Source organism: Brassica napus, chromosome A6, assembly GCF_020379485.1.
Source record: "Brassica napus cultivar Da-Ae chromosome A6, Da-Ae, whole genome shotgun sequence".
NCBI lineage: Eukaryota > Viridiplantae > Streptophyta > Magnoliopsida > Brassicales > Brassicaceae > Brassica > Brassica napus.
Window position 1 is genome coordinate 6,888,490 of NC_063439.1, and position 17,060 is coordinate 6,905,549.

The 17,060-nt window shown below is 36.3% G+C and overlaps 2 protein-coding genes, 1 non-coding gene and 1 pseudogene across 5 annotated transcripts; 2 read left to right on the top strand and 2 right to left on the bottom strand.

The window, feature by feature from the left end:
* Positions 1-1,720: 1,720 nt before the first annotated feature.
* Positions 1,721-6,275, top strand: LOC106346703 (leucine-rich repeat receptor-like serine/threonine-protein kinase At1g17230). 2 transcript variants are annotated; one of them, XM_013786112.3, is made up of 3 exons: positions 1,721-5,089; positions 5,573-5,963; positions 6,039-6,275. In XM_013786112.3, the coding sequence occupies exons 1-3, from the start codon at positions 2,170-2,172 to the stop codon at positions 6,043-6,045; spliced, it is 3,318 nt and encodes a 1,105-aa protein (XP_013641566.2). In that variant the 5' UTR covers positions 1,721-2,169; the 3' UTR covers positions 6,046-6,275. The 2 variants fall into 2 exon arrangements, with proteins under 2 accessions (XP_013641566.2, XP_013641565.2); XM_013786111.3 differs by having other exon boundaries at positions 1,725-5,089; positions 5,573-5,959.
* Positions 6,276-6,500: 225 nt separating this feature from the next.
* LOC106349852 lies at positions 6,501-9,282 on the bottom strand (annotated as a pseudogene).
* A 166-nt stretch (positions 9,283-9,448) lies between these two features.
* Positions 9,449-12,105, bottom strand: LOC106346702 (ubiquitin-conjugating enzyme E2 34). Of its 2 annotated transcripts, none has more exons than XM_013786108.2 (10): positions 11,980-12,105; positions 11,373-11,465; positions 11,227-11,281; positions 10,951-10,989; positions 10,796-10,859; positions 10,643-10,704; positions 10,518-10,557; positions 10,416-10,443; positions 10,163-10,254; positions 9,449-9,969 (listed from the first exon to the last, which is right to left on the bottom strand). In XM_013786108.2, the coding sequence occupies exons 2-10, from the start codon at positions 11,427-11,429 to the stop codon at positions 9,699-9,701; spliced, it is 708 nt and encodes a 235-aa protein (XP_013641562.1). In that variant the 5' UTR covers positions 11,430-11,465; positions 11,980-12,105; the 3' UTR covers positions 9,449-9,698. The 2 variants fall into 2 exon arrangements, with proteins under 2 accessions (XP_013641562.1, XP_013641564.1); XM_013786110.2 differs by having other exon boundaries at positions 11,807-12,039.
* A 226-nt stretch (positions 12,106-12,331) lies between these two features.
* BNAA06G11600D lies at positions 12,332-13,540 on the top strand. Its single transcript, XR_002652555.2, has 2 exons — positions 12,332-13,251; positions 13,335-13,540. It is a non-coding gene; the product is annotated as an uncharacterized BNAA06G11600D (transcript).
* Positions 13,541-17,060: the final 3,520 nt, after the last annotated feature.

Below are 17,060 nucleotides of genomic sequence, written 5' to 3' on the forward strand. Positions count from 1 at the left end.
ATGCACTATATGCTCCGAAAATTACAGCAACAATATTCATCCTCTCACATACAGCCATAATTCCCATTATCTTTTAAATATAAATTGTCCGTCGTGTAAAGAAAGTAATCTATGAATCCATCTTAGATACTATTAATATAAGGAAGATTATCATGTTTGAACCTCCAGTATCGTTTCAGTTTTATTTTCAACTTCGGTTATAATCATCAAAAAAATAAAAAACATATGTTTCCTCACTAATAAACATTTACCCCTAACCAATACACTCGACCCTGAATCTCATAAACATTACAATTTAAACATTATATATACACATAAACAATATTCTTTTTTCGGCCTTGTCTCCATTTTATTATTTTTTTGTAAAAACTGCAAAATTCTCGATATTCAAGAAAACGTTTTTATTTCATTTCTCTTACACTACTAAACAATAATACACTAATACACTAATTCATTTGACAGTAACCAATCCCATAAACCTCAGTTTTTGCACATGACGACACTAACAACGATTATGGTCCCCGGCAAAATCCCATACACAATAATACACAACGATCAACAATGTACCCGGCCCCGCGCTTGCGCGGGGGCTATACCCCTAGTTATGATAAAACATTGGTACTGTCCTATAAGATCAACATCTAACTGTACAACTTGGATCATATAAACATTTTTCTTCATTAATATGTTACAAGATCACATGTAATCATTTTCTATCCAAATTCTTAGTATAGAAACATTAATGAATCATTAGTCAAACCATAAGACTAAGCAATTTCCACTGTTATAAATTGATTGTACACCTTATTTGATTTTCCAAATGGCTATTTAGTAGTTTACTCATAATGCTCAAAATAGTAAGTGTATCAATTATCATGAGTCCTGTTCGTTAATCGAACGCTGCCGCAGCGAAATATAGAAGGGAAAAAGAGTATCCAAAAAGAAATAAGGGCTGTTCGTTTGGTTGCCGCAGGTACCGGCGGCAGCGGCAGCGTCAACATTCTGCGTCAACTCTTGTTCGTTTCGTTGACGCAGGAACCGGCGGCAGCGGCAGCGTCCGAACGCTGCGTCCTGCGGCTGACGCCGATAAAACCTGCGGTCGCGATATGATATGCGGCAGCGGCAGCGGCAGCGTCAGCGTCTGCGAAACGAACAACAACTGTCCTCATTGACGCTGCCGCCGCCGCTGACGCTGCCGCCGAAACCTGCGGCAACCAAACGAACAGGGCTATAGAAAATAACGGATGACGCGCGTCTCTGTTTTCAGTAGCAGAGAGGAGAGAGAAATGGAGAACAATGGTCGCTACTTTTTTTGACGTCAGCGGCAACATCGGAAAGCTTCGCTTTTTTTGACGCTGCGTCGCTTGTTAATTGCCGCTGCGGTCATCGGTGTTGTGTGTTGCCATGATTCCCGTTTAATTTTTGGCCGCTGCCGCTGCGTCTTGCGGCAAAGAAACGAACACAGCTATGGTAAAGTTATCTCATTTCATGTGAGCTAAAGTCTAGCACTATGAATTTGTGAGTCGGCAGAGGGGTACAAGTGTCAAAGAACAACGCTTTAGTGGCTATTTAACAGACAACAAGACGGGCGCGAAAAAGACATCAGTCACACTTCCACTTGCGTGGGTGTGTGTGTGGCTTTAACGGTCAACGATAAACATCATGAGCTCACAGACTCTAACACTTCTCTCTCACCCGTGACCAAAGAAAATTAAAAGCACGCTTTAAAGATCACTGTCCTGAAAATCATCCCTTTTTCACGTGTCGTCTTCATCAAATCCTCACCGTCCCAACTAAACACGATATCTTCTGTTTTGACAACCCAGAGAAACACTAAATAAGGGTTTTTGATTCAATGGATCTGTACAAACCTAGCTTCTCACCACCACGTGACTTGAACCCACTTTCCGCTGAAAATCATGGTAAACCAAACCGGAAGGTGTCGTCGACAAAGAAGTTGACTTTGTACAGACAGAAACAAAGACATTTTACAAGATTGTCTTTTCTTGATCAATCAAGATCAGTCCTTTTTTTTTTTAATTTCCCCCATTCCATAAATTTCCAAACTTTATGTTTCTTCATTCTTTTTGTTTCTTCAAGATTTATCCAGATGCGTAGAAGCTAAGGCACACATCAAACTCTGTTTTCTCCTCACAAAACCTTAAAAAAATGAGTGGTACTACTACTATTATATGTTTCGTGATTCTCTCTTCTTTCTCCTTCATCTCAGTGACATCACTAAACGAAGAAGGACATGCTCTTCTTGAGTTTAAATCATCTCTCAACGACTCCAATAGCTATCTTATCAACTGGAACCGTTCAGATTCAAACCCATGCAACTGGACCGGAGTCGAATGTAACCGTCTCGGAACCGTAACTTCAGTTGATCTCAGTGGGATGAATCTATCAGGTACACTGTCTCCTCTCATATGCAACCTTCACGGTTTAAGTTACTTGAACGTCTCCACCAACTTCATCTCTGGTCCAATCCCTAGAGATCTCTCTCTCTGTAGAACCCTAGAGATTCTCGATCTCTGCACTAACAGGTTCCATGGAGTGATACCAATCCAGCTCACCATGATCACTACTCTCCAGAAGCTGTCTCTATGCGAGAACTATCTCTTCGGTTCGATCCCTAGGTTTATCGGGAACATGAGTTCGCTACAAGAGCTTGAGATCTACAGCAACAACCTCACGGGCGTTATCCCTTCTTCCATAGGGAAGTTAAGACAGCTTAGAGTCATCAGAGCAGGAAGGAACATGTTGTCCGGTGTGATCCCGTTTGAAATCAGCGGTTGCGTGAGCTTGAAGGTACTTGGATTAGCGGAGAATCTCCTCGAGGGTTCTCTTCCTAAGCAGCTTGAAAAGCTTCTCAATCTCACTGACTTGATACTCTGGCAAAACCGTTTGTCCGGAGAGATACCTTCTTCAGTAGGTAACATCACAAGCCTCCAGGTGCTTGCGCTGCACGAAAACTACTTCACTGGAACAATCCCTAGAGAGATTGGGAAGCTAGTAAATATAAAAAGGCTGTATCTGTACACTAACCAGTTAACCGGAGAGATACCGTGCGAGATAGGTAACTTAACAGATGCTGTTGAGATTGATTTTTCAGAGAATCAGCTAACAGGTTACATCCCAAGAGAGTTAGGTCAGGTTCTAAATCTCAAGCTACTTCATCTCTTTGAGAATAATCTCCAAGGGGTAATCCCTAGGGAGCTTGGAGAGTTATCACTCTTGCAGAAGCTAGACTTGTCTATCAATAGACTAACCGGCACCATCCCACAAGAACTTCAGCTTTTAACTTCACTTGTGGATTTGCAACTCTTTGACAACAACCTTGAAGGAACCATTCCTCCTCTCATTGGTTACTACAGCAACTTTACCGTTCTTGACATGTCTGCTAATAATCTCTCTGGTTCAATCCCTGCTCACTTCTGCAGATTCCAGAAGCTGATACTATTGAGTCTTGGCTCAAACAAGTTATCAGGAAACATCCCTCGTGATCTCACAACCTGCAAGTCACTGACAAAGCTTATGTTAGGAGACAACATGCTAACAGGAACCCTTCCTGTTGAGTTGTTTAATCTTAATAACCTTTCAGCATTAGAGCTTCACCAAAACATGTTATCAGGGAACATATCTGCAGACTTGGGGAAGCTGAAGAGCTTAGAAAGGCTGCGTCTAGCTAACAACAACTTCACCGGTGAGATCCCTCCTGAGATCAAGAACCTCACAAAGATTGTTGGCTTGAACATCTCATCAAATCACCTCACAGGTCACATCCCTAGAGAGCTGGGGAGCTGTGTCACTATCCAGAGGCTTGACCTTAGTGGCAACAAGTTCTCAGGGGAAATAGCTGAAGAGCTTGGTCAGTTGGTGAATCTAGAGATTTTGAAGCTGTCTGATAATAGACTGACTGGTGAGATACCTCATAGCTTTGGTGATCTTACAAGGCTCATGGAGTTACAGCTAGGTGGCAATCTCTTGTCTGGAAACATACCTTTGGAGCTAGGTAAGCTAACCTCTCTTCAAATCTCACTCAACATGAGTCACAACAATCTCTCCGGCGCGATTCCAGACAGTTTAGGAAACCTTCAGATGCTGGAGATACTTTACCTTAATGACAACAAGCTTTCAGGTGTGATCCCTGCGTCGATTGGGAATCTCATGAGCCTCCTCATCTGCAACATCTCAAACAATAACTTGGCGGGAACGGTACCTGACACAGCTGTTTTCCAGAGGATGGATTCATCAAACTTTGCTGGGAACAACCGTTTGTGTAACCCTCAGAGAAGCCATTGTGAAGGAGAGTCCCTTGTCACACATTCTGATTCAAAGCTGAGTTGGTTAATGAGAGGCTCACAAGGGAAAAAGATCTTGACAATCACATGTGTTGTGATAGGTTCTGTTTCTTTTCTTGCTTTTATTAGTATTTGTTTGGTAATAAAGAGACGAAAGCCAGAGTTTGTTGCTCTTGAGGATGAAACAAAACCGGATGTAATGGACAGCTACTACTTCCCTAAAGAAGGTTTCACATACCAAGGACTAGTGGATGCAACTAGAAACTTCTCGGAAGACGTTGTCTTAGGGAGAGGAGCGTGTGGAACGGTATACAAAGCTGAGATGTCAGATGGTGAAATGATTGCAGTTAAGAAGCTGAACTCTAGAGGAGAAGGAGCTAGCTCTGATAATAGCTTCAGAGCTGAGATATCAACGCTTGGAAAGATAAGGCACAGGAATATAGTGAAGCTATATGGTTTCTGCTATCACCAGAACTCGAATCTTCTCTTGTATGAGTACATGTCTAAGGGAAGCTTAGGTGAGCAGCTTCAGCGAGGAGGGAAGGCGTGTTTGTTGAATTGGAATGCGCGGTATAGAATAGCGTTGGGGGCTGCAGAGGGTTTGTGTTACCTTCATCATGATTGTAGGCCTCAGATAGTTCACCGTGACATTAAATCGAATAACATTCTTCTTGATGAGAGGCTACAAGCTCATGTGGGAGATTTTGGGCTGGCTAAGTTGATTGATCTCTCTTACTCAAAGTCTATGTCAGCTGTTGCTGGCTCGTATGGCTACATCGCTCCAGGTGAGTCTAATATCAAAGGTTTCTTTCTCCACACACACACAAGCTTATGTAGGCATGCGGGTTTGAACCGAACTAGCCGAACCAATCCGAAATTTTTGGTTAGTTCAGTTCGTTTGGTTATGAGTTCGGTTCAGTTTGGCAGGTTTATAAAAAAAAATTTGGTTTTCGGTTTGGTATGATTTTTAGCTCGGGTTTCAAAAAAGTAATAACAAAGTTTTGAATCGAACCGAACCAACCGAAATCGAATTAACCAAACCAACCAAAATTATGCAAATTTAACAAATTTTAGCTAAAATATAATCAAAACCAAAATTTTGGTTAATTTCAGTAAAAAATATTAAAAACTGAACTATCCGAATACCTAATCGAACTGAACCAAAAATATTTGGTTCAATTCGGCAAGATTTGGCCGAACTAAACTATCCGAACCCGCATGCCTAGGCTTATGCGACATATCTGATTCTATGTTCTGTTGTGTTTCAGAATATGCTTACACGATGAAGGTGACAGAGAAATGTGATATCTACAGCTTTGGAGTTGTGCTTTTGGAGTTGATAACAGGAAAGCCACCAGTTCAACCGTTGGAGCAAGGAGGGGATCTAGTCAATTGGGTGAGAAGATCAATCCGTAACATGGTTCCAACAGTTGAAATGTTTGATGAAAGGCTGGATATGACAGATAAGTGTACGGTTCATGAGATGTCTCTAGTACTAAAGATTGCACTGTTCTGTACAAGCAACTCTCCAGCTAGTAGACCAACCATGAGAGAAGTTGTGGCTATGATTTTTGAAGCTAGGGCATCATCAACAAGCCTCTCTTCCTCTTCCATCACTTCAGAAACTCCTCTAGAAGAAGAAAACTCCTCTAAAGGTAGGTATGTGTCCACACACACATACTCCACTGATCCTTCCAACGTTCATTAACTTTTTCTAATTCTCACATTCTGCAGAAAATAACTTTGTTGCATCACCATGAAGTCAAAAAATTGTTCCAGTTCAGTATAGAGAGGAGAAGATAGAATTGTTGATTCAGGTTCACTTGAGCCTCTATTGATCTGAGAAGACATTGTTCAGAAACATTGCAGAGCATGTAAAGCATGTTGTAACTATATTCCCAAAAGGACAGAACAGAATCAGGAACTAGGTAGTCTTGAAATAAAATATTATAATTAATTCTGTTTTATGGAGATAACTTGCGTAACAATCTATTGGGATTAGCATTAGCTTAGAGGAAACCAATAGACGCATCTTCCTGGAAACTTCTTTGCATTGGTTAACTCATTGACATACATTGAACATAAACAAACTTGCTTCTGCACAAAAACAAAAGAGATACAAAGAGTAGTAAAGAGAAACGTGAAACCGAAGTTAAGTGTTGATTTTTTTTTATTTTCTCAAACAAATCTTCTGTTATCGATTGAATAAAATTAAGAAAACGTGCAAGTTACTCCATCGATGTACGGCGAGATTGCCTCACGCGCAAAATCCCTAAGGTTTTGTAACCAGACCAAGTTCAGGGACACAAGATTTCTTCTAGACCCATATATATATGAAGGGGATGCTTCGTAGATTTTCATATCATTTGAAAAAAGTCTAAATCAAATCATTACCAATGGCTGGGAGAAACTCAAACTCCAAAAACAGGAACAGCTTCACTTCCAAATGCACTTCGTTGATGAGACAACAACACGCTCGTCTCTGTATTATTCGCCTCTGCGCTACAATGCTCCTCCGATCCTACTTGGATGACGACGACGATTACTAATTAGTTTACCAGAAGATTAAACATTATTATTATGTTTAACATAATAATATTTGCCGGTCGATCCCTGATTCGTCTAGTGAGCCTTTGGGCTTCTTCCGTTTTTTTTTTGGTTATCAATGTTTCGCCGGAGAGGCACCTCACGGCGTCAGTTTTTTACATTTTCCCGGCCAGGCTGGATGTTTTTTAGTTAGTTATTAAATGCAATGATGTAATAGTCGGATGGTTGTGTATATGTAAATGTAATCGTGTAAGCAACGTTGTTTCTTCGGTTCTAGACCAGAACACGTATGATGTATGACATTGATATTATTCTTATTAATTATTCCACTCTCCATTAACCCCAGATGTACAAACAAGCTTCACATGTTATTGCCTTACACCCTCCACGCACGCACGAATAAAATCGAACTAAAGCCGAAAAGGTATCCAATGGCACTCCCAGCCACAAGTGTTCTCTTTAGCTCATCATCTTCTGAGGTTGTAGCAGGCTCCCGACTTGGAATTGACCCTACGAGTCGGTTCTGTGACAAGTCCATGAGTTCTAAGCTCTTCAACTTGATCAACCAAGATGGTATTTCACCTATAATTCGACATCCACCAATGGCAAATATTTGGAGTTTAGCTAGGGAATCCATATGAAGAAACAAAGTTTACGTTGCTTGGAAACGTTTCATCGTAAAAGTTCCTTGCTAACATCAGAATGGACAGTTTCCTGCATCGCTGCAGAATGCTGAGAGCTCCTGTAACGTTTGTTAATATGTTGTCTGAAAAAGCCAAGAACGTTAGGGACTCAAGTTCCTTTACTCGGGGAGATATTTGCCCCGTTAACTTGTTGCCTGCAAACCTGATAGCCTTGAGAGACTTGCAGGAGAAAACCTTCTCCGGAACATCACCAGTGAAGCTATTGTTCCCGAGATCCAGAATCCTAAGACTCTTCAACTGGCTAAACTCGAGTTCTGTTAAGTTCCCTAACAGCCGGTTGATCCTCAAGTTCAACTTGACGAGTTTAGTACAGTTTGTAAGAGAAAGCGGAACTGTGCCAGTGATGTTATTAACATGTAGTTGGAGGCTTTGCAAGCTGGAGAGATGACCTATGTCCTTTGGTATTTCTCCTTCTAGGTGGTTGGAGTAAAGCTCAAGCAACGTTAGTTTCTTGAGCCGGGTGATGCTGTTATCAATCTTTCCAGTTAGATGATTGGCTGGGAGAAAGAGTTGCTCTAGCTCTGAGAGATTGTAGATCTCAACAGGTATTTCACCAGAGATATTGTTGAAGCCTGCTCGTAGGACACTAAGGTTCAAACATCTGCCTAATCCTGTGGAGATGTGGCCAGCAAAGTCATTATAAGAGAAGTCCAAGTGGCTGAGCTGCGGTGAACTCATGCACATATATAAAGGAAGGGATTGGACCAGTGAAGCTGTTATTGCTAACATTGAAACTGATTAAACTGAAAGCTCCCTGGAGATATATAGAAGTATTGAGGATTTGGCCTTGGAGAAGATTGCTTGACAAGTCAACGGTCTGGATTGGGAAGAAGAACTTGTTGCTTCCATGTTCAAGTGGCAACTCACCACTGAAGCTATTGTAACTAAGGTTAAGAACCATGAGGTGATCAAGGGCAGAGAAAAAACCTGGTGGGAGAGGACCAGAGAGGAGGTTATGAGAAAGGTCGAGATGAGAGAGACGGTGAAGGTTCTGAACAGACCAGCTGAGGTTTCCTGAGAGTCTTCTAAGGGGTAAGGAAATTGCGGTGACGTCACTCTCTGATGTGTCATCGCATTTTATCCCCTCCCAGGAGCAACAATCAATGGAGAGGTTCCAATTCAAAGGAGAAACAGAAGAAGAAACATTGCCGGAAAACCACAGGAGAGATTCTTGATCTTGCGAGTTACAGACAGCTTCTGAAAGTGTAAGAAAGAGAGCAGATAGGATAAGGACACAGAGGAGGCAGAAGAGATGTATGTGACAACTCACAGGTTGTAAAGGTTTTGTGGTTAATGGTCTCAAAAGACCTTTGGCTTTGGATCTCATTTCTTCATATACCATGGTAAGAAGAACAAAACATTGATGAAGAAGAAGAAAACTTGTTGTCAATACCAGATGTATAGGAAATAGTCAGACAAGAGTCACCAGACGAAGCAAGTTTCTTGTGATCTTGTCAATACTATAGTTGACTTTAAGACAAATAGTCAGTACCTTAATTAATTTAATCGTTTTTAGTAAATTTTCTTGCTCATCAATTGAAAAAAATAAATTCGAAATTTAATAACATTTTCTTCAAAACTAGTTTATCAAGTAAACAACGTAACTGAAAGTCTTTTCTATCAGCTTTTACAAAGACATTGGAGACTACAAACATTATAGAATAGAATAACAGGTTCTATTGCCATTGGTGGAGGTTCTTTAATACCTAAGAACATCTCCCAGAGGCTACTAGAGGATATATGAACGATCAATACATGAGTATGAGCCATGCAGAATATATATTTGATTCTATTTATCAATACATGAGTATGAGCTCATGCAGAATATATATTTGATTGACAAATCAACACACACATGAGCTCTTTGGAAGAAAAATGTGTTGGATAAGTACGTACACAGGAAAACCATAAGGTTCTATTTATCAAATGCAAACCAACCAACCATATACTATACAAATTAGTTCCAAACTTGTGTTATATATGGCCTTTAAAAGCACAAACCAGGCTAAATTGAGTAAATTCGGACACAAGAAGAGCACTAGACAAAAGAAGACTACTCTTGATACTGAAGGGGTAGAGAGAGAAGAAGAGAGATTTTATCCGAAGGGTCAACATCCATTTCTATGTTTTGTTACATAGAAAATCACAGTTGAAGCAGAGGCAGCGCCATTACAACCCCGAAAACCGACACTAGCAACAGTATAATCCACGCTGGCAATCCCTGCTTCTTGTTCTTCCTCCTCTCCTTCAAGCCACCATCTGAGTCCTCCTTTGTTGTGTCGACTGTTTTCGCCGACTCTGCTTTGCTATTGCTCTCTTGAGGAGACTCTGGTGCGGTCTGCTGCGTTTGCTCGGCGAGTTGCTGCTGGTTGTACTTCTCTACATACTCTGGAAACAGCTTTCGGAATGCTGGGCTGTAACGATGTAAGAAAACATTGGATTCAGGTTAAGAACTGAAAACACACACATAAGCTAATTATGATTCAGCATTCACTCATAATATTGTTTTCTACTCAGGTTTTTTGACTATCTTGAATACAAATGACTAAAGCTAGCTTCCAAATGAATCCCGAAGTCTGTAAAATTTTGATGGTGGGATGATCTTACGTTTTACAATTGAAAGCGAGAGATGACTTAGCCAACCGTTGTTTCTCAGCTACAGTGGTGTTCACACTTCCGGTTGTCGGACTAGTATCCATCTGCACCACAAGGACAACATTTAGAGAAAGCTCAATAACAGAATTAAAAGATATTACCATGTTAAATAATCAGATGGTAGTAAACTAGTAGGCACATGTTAGATTGTCCGTATATCTGAAATTCCCTTAAGAAAAGTGAAAAGAAAGACTCTAGAGCTTACCATAAATGAGAGAAGCCCTGTAAGTATGCTGCATTCACCGAAAAAAGATTGGTTAACTATGAACTTCTCAATTATTGTAAATGTCAAAAGGAGACTTTATACCTTGATACAGACCACATTGGATTCCAGCTTTCTGGATGAACTGAAAATGTCATGATAAGTTATTCAGATATCGAGACACTTAATTGCAACGAAACAAAAATTAGAAAGGGCATCATTGAGCTTACAGTCGCTCATAGACAAACAGATCTTCTTTTGTGTAATGAATCGACCATTTGGTGTAGTCATTCTGAAGCCAAAAAAAGGATGTGGTTCATTGGAAGCTGGACCAAGATAAGAGTAGTATTGAGATTAAATTCTGAAGAATCTAAAGAACATACGTGATTCCAGGTGGCTTGTAAGGATACTCGGGAGGGAACTTGATCTTTCCATAGTAAAATCCACCTGTTAGAGAGAAATAGAGTATCAAAATTAGACACCCATAAGGGATGCTGAAAACAAAACTAGCAAGAAACTTCAGAAAGAAGATTATCACCAGCAAAAGGTGTCCCATCACTTCCTTCCAGCACATAATCTGTAAGATTAACGTCAATAATTTAACTCCTTGTTAGTAACTGATCAAGGTACTAACGAAGTAAAGAAAAATTATATGGTTAGTGTTCTATTTATCCTCATGATAGTAACCCATTGTTTCATAGTTATATTCCCAGGTTCAAATATATCTCATCCTAACTACATAAAAAAAACGTGTGATAGATACGAGAGATAAAGTATGAGAAACATAAACAAAAAATATAAGTAAAAGGCATACGCCACTCGAGAATGTCATTTGGGGAAGGACGAGCAACAACATGAGAGACTGGTTCCTGAAGGCATAAAACAGAACATTTCATAAATCAACCCCTAAAACAAACAAAAGAACAAAGAGTTAGGAGCGGCAAGAGAAGAGAGTAGTACCTTGCAAAGTGCTCTATATTCCTTTTGGAGACGTTTTATACAAGCTTTTTCTGCCATCTATGAGCTAGTGAATAACTGCAGCTGCTGTTAAACCTGTTGCAGATAATCAACAAAACGAATAATATAGTAGCACGAAACGAAAAGGAGATAAACATGAGAATCACTTTTTCATATCAATTAGAAAATGATAGCAATACTATGCAATACTCTCATGACCTAATCGAAGATGCAAGATTCAGATGAAAACTGAATCAAGAACAACACTTTGATAACCAACGAGAAGTTTTAATAAGAAACCCTCAAAAATCTATGAGATTGGGTTAAATCATTCCAGCCCAATTGAAATCAACGGAAAACTCGATCGAATCAACCAAGAAATTAAACAATTATAAGCAAACAAGCTCGAATCAATTGCAATTTCTTAGATCAAATACCTCGGAATCCCCAAAATTCTCACAACGACAAAAAAAAGAAGAAGCTCAATTGCAATTCAAGCTTCGCTCTTGCCCAGAAACGCAAAATAGGAAGAAAATCAAATGCAGGAGCAAGTTTCTAACACCAGATCCAATAAATATAATTAAAAAAATTGGGGGAAAATGAAGAGCACCTTGATCGAATTTTGTCGAGGAGGAGGATTCGCTGTCTCGTTCGTTATTTTTTGCTTTCTCTTTCTCGTCTTCGTGTAGAGAATAGCCTAACATGTGTTGGTTTATCTTAAACCGACCCAAATTCATCGATTTGTCCCACACGTTTTGCCGGTATTGTATAAAATCATTCTTTCCGGTTCGTTATTCGTTTGCCACATGTTCCTTCACAGCCAAAAAATAAAACAGCCTTTTTGAAAATAATAAACCTTTTTAGTCAAAGGATTCATATTACTTTCCTTTTTAAAATCCTATAATTATTGTTTAATCAAAAAAATTTGCGTAATGAACTTTTCTCTGTTTCTTTATTCTCCACTTGAGGATCTACTTACTCATCTCAAGAATCTGTACCGGTTCTTGGAATCATTTTTTCTTTTCTGTTCATTTACAGTAATAAATTAAAGTAGAAATAATACAATTCTGCAGAAAATAAAAGTAGTGATTAGTAGAGCGACAAAACAGCTGTTTTACCTGCAAACCATTTAGTTATGAAAATTGGATTTACACTGATACCTCCAAGTTCTAGTGTTATGTCTTTAGAAGTTTTTTAATAAAAATAACATACTATAAAATTCAAACAAAGCTCAATTTCAGCCTCTTTTGAGTTCCCCAATAACAGTAGCCAGAAATCACGTGCTCAAATCACATGACCACCATCTCTCCAAAATTTTCAAGCATTTACATGAGTGTGCGTATGTGTGGATCCTTTGCCTCGACTCTCTACATATGAATTTATATGAATTTATAGAATATCATTGAGTAGATGATCAAGATTAAGATAAGTATAGCAGCAGTCAAAGTAAGATCACGTGATCAGATCCCCAAAACAATGTGTTCCAACACGAAATATCTTATTCTATAAAGCACTAAACTACAGAAGTCTCTCGTCTCTCTCACTTTCTCTTAACTCGCATCTCAATCCACGTTTCAGTTCTCAATAAACAGAACATACCAAAAACAACTCAAAGAGCTTTTAAGATTCCTAGGGAACTATAAGAAGAAAAGTCCGCAATGAAGAGATACTTGTCAGTGGCTCTGGTTCTGCTACTTATAGCTTTCTTTAGCAGCAAGTACAGCGTAGAGGGACGTTCTCTGTCAAGGATGAAAAATTCTAGTCAAGCAATGAGAGATTTTCAAACAAGGAAGGACATGAAGGAAGCAAAACCGCTTGTAGGTGAAAATGATAGCCTCCGAAGAAGAGTCCCAAGGAGTGGCTCAAACCCTATACAGAACAAGTAAAGAAGAAACAACACACAATCAAGATTTGTTTTTCATACATACCCACCATGTATGAGTATTAGGTGTAGTGGACATCAAGAGTGTTTCTCTTTTGTATCAAATGTAATCCACCAATAGTTGTTGAAGGAAGTAGGAAACAACAGATCACAACGGCAAGAAAACCTTAAATTTTTTAGTACTTTTGCCTTTTTTTCTGGTCTTTTCTTTTTCCTTCTTAGATCTTTCTTTGTTGTAGAATAGGTAACTATGTAATCTACTTGTAATATATGAACTCATCTTTTAATTTTGAGGCATTCAATCTTATGGAAATAGACTATAAAACCCCCACTAGCTTAGTGGTATCTTCAAATTATCAACCTCTTTGTGTTCTGCTTCCTCCTCCTAATTTCATTGGAAAGGAAATATCTACTTCTTCTCTTCTTGTTTTGTGGTTTCTTTACCTTCGAGAAGTCTTTCTAAACCTTAGCATGTTCTTCTTGGTGGTGCTTAAACCCTGAAATGTACATATGACCACCTTTCTCTGTGTTCTTGGTTCTTACGCATGAAAGGCATCAGATTTGTGAGAAACAAATGTGTTCTTTGGGAAGTTTTGATTTTCTCCAACCAAATGCAGAAAAGAAAAAAAAGATATTGTATAAGCTAATTTGTTTAGCTGCCTGTCATGATTTCCACTGATTAATTCACACTGAAAGCTACAACATACTGAAGTAGCTTGTATATATATAACTACTTATTGCAAGCCTCTTCATTAACAATATACATGCATGGAGCTCGCTAATGATTTAATAGCAAAATGCCAAAACCTTTGGCAACTCAGGTGATGATTGTTTTGTTAGATTCTAGATTTTGGTTTTTGGTTTCTGGCTTTTGGTTTTTGGTTTTTAGTTTTTAGTTTTTGGTTTTTGATTTTTGGTTTTTGATTTTGCAGTAGATTTTGGTTTTTTTGAAAAACTTGATTGGTGGTTTTGATTTTGGTTTTTGGTTTTTGGTTTTTAGTTTCTGGTTTTTGTTTTTAAAAATAATAAATTTTAAATGTTATGATAGTAAAATATCTATTATTGAAAAATAAAAAATAAAAAACTATCATCAAAGCATACATAATTAAAAAAATATTTTTAAAACAAAAAGTAAAATGTGTACATCCATAATTTTTAAAATAAAAATAACCATAACTATATTATATATATATATATTTTTTTATTTATTTATCTATGCTATTATTTGCGAAGTAAATTTTCAGAATTGAGCTCTCACGTTAAAAGTTAGAGTGGTTAATATCATTTATATCCTTAATGAATAAAATGTATAAAAAATTAAAAAAATAAAACGAAATTTTAAAATAGATAAATTATATAACTAAATATTAATCAAATAAAATTATTAATCATATAATTAAAAATAGAAATGAAATGTGTATGATCAGCAAGCTTCCTAAAACTCGACACTTGGATGCATTATTTAAGGTTTACGTTTGCTTTGCTTTGCTTTGTATGTTTGTAGTGAAATAGCTGTGTCTTATATTTAGCTAAAAATTTTGACCAAAAAAATGAGCTAATATTAGTTAACAGAAAATAAAAAGAAAAAAATCATTTTTTTTGTTTTCGTACGTAGCTTTTCATAAGGAGAATCCAATAAAATAGTGATTTTGGTTTTTAAGAAGGAAAGAGTTAAAGGAAGCAAAAACCAGATTCACTAAAAAATAAGAAATCTATTTTGTCAAAATATGATTGGATAAAAAGTGGTTTTTGGAAAATCAAAAACCAGAAACTAGTGCAGAATCTGCAAACAATCAACCTCTTCAATTGTAACTAAAACCACAAAGTCAAACAGGCTGAAAATAAAACTTTTTAAACAGAAATCAGCTGCAGCACTACAAAAAGTAAAAAGAGATCCTACTATATAAAAGGGGCTATTTTTAGAGTGTTTAAAGAGTGCCACATCAGACGAAATATTCCTGACCAATCATATTGACATGTCATCACAGATTGGCCAATAATGAAATAACTTGGGAAGAGCAGATCATGTGTTTTCTTATCGAGCATCAGATCATGTGCTTCAGCCCAATAATTAAGTTAATCTTCACAGCTCAGCTTTACCAAACACTCATGACCCAAACCTAATTTTATTAAATAAAATTTGTTTTTCACCAAGAAATATATAATACAATCATTTTTTGTAGATCTAAAGTGGTACGTCTAACTATATGGGACAACGAGATGGTTAATTTTAAGGAGTTAAATCGTATATCTACCAGGAAAAACCAAATCATAATCATCACAAGTATCATTCCACGGTTACATGAAGATAATAAACTAAACATGAAGTTTATGTCAAACTAAATGCTTACAAATATTTCACTATTACAGGGAAACTATCACTCACAATCACACCAAGATCGCGCTTTTACTTTGACAACGACATTGATATCATACAACGCTTTCAAAAGAGGAATAAACTCCTATCCTAAGCCTGATGGCATAACTCCACACTAGATTTCCACCCGCACAACAGTGTGGATATATATTTTCACATTTTTATATATACATATTTGTTTTAAATAATTATTATATATTTTTAGTGTTACTCACATATTTAAATGTTTGTATAATTATGCCAAATATAATAATTTTATAGTTTTCATGCTGTAAATTAAAATCATCACATATATATGTTGCTTATTATTTTTTTTGTCCTATTGAATTTGCGTTTGCTTACTAAACTAAAATTTTTAATGCATAAAACAACATATATAAAAACAATTTTTATTTAATTTATTATAATCATGATCCTTAATTCAAATCGCTAGATTTTTTTAGTAATTTTTAATGTTTATTAATTTTATATAATAAATTACTGTATATTAAAAAGTTTAAGATAAGTTAAATTTTTATACATGTATTATATAGTTTAATAATATTAACCCGTTCTACCAAAATATTATATTTTAGCATAAATATTTTATATTTATAAAAATAAAATATGTTAACTTATCAATTTAAAATAATTTTATCATATTTTGTTCAATATAACGTTTTTATTTTAAAATAGTTGATATTATTATAAAGTTGATAAAATAGGATATAATTTTATTCTTTTAGTAACATTTCATTACTAATTACAAAATTAGTTGAAAATATTTATATTCAATTTATGACAATTAAGATCTTATTATAATCTTTTTCAAGAGATTTGTTAGAATTTTAATTTTTTTTTTAAATGAAAAGATATAAAATATATTATGATTAAAGTAGTTAAAAATATTATATATATTAGCATTAGTGATATACATTTAATATAAAATTTAAATGATAGTCCAAATAAAAATATCACTCATCAAAAAATCATGATTTTATTTTTATTAGAAAACAAATTTGAAAAAATTAAAATAGAAATAAATATTTATATCTAACAAAATCTTTAAAAATTATTAGTAAATGTATTTTTGAAATTAATTCATTTCAATTTATTTAAATTTTCATTTATAAACCAAAACTATATTCAATTTTAATTTCTAATTATATTTTATGATAATTTAAATTAAAACTAACTAATTTTTGAAAGTAAATTTAAAAAGATTCTAAGAAGATTTTAAAAAGATTTTGTTAGAACATTTTAAATATATTCATTTGTATTTCAAATAAAAAGATAAAAATATTAAAAGATATAATAATGAATTTATGTAAAATATGATATCAGTCAACTGTTTTTAAATTTACTTTACCGCTTCCTACGTCAATTAAAAAGACACACTCAAATACTTTTTTCTCCTACGGAAATTGATTGCTCAACACAATATATTTTTCAA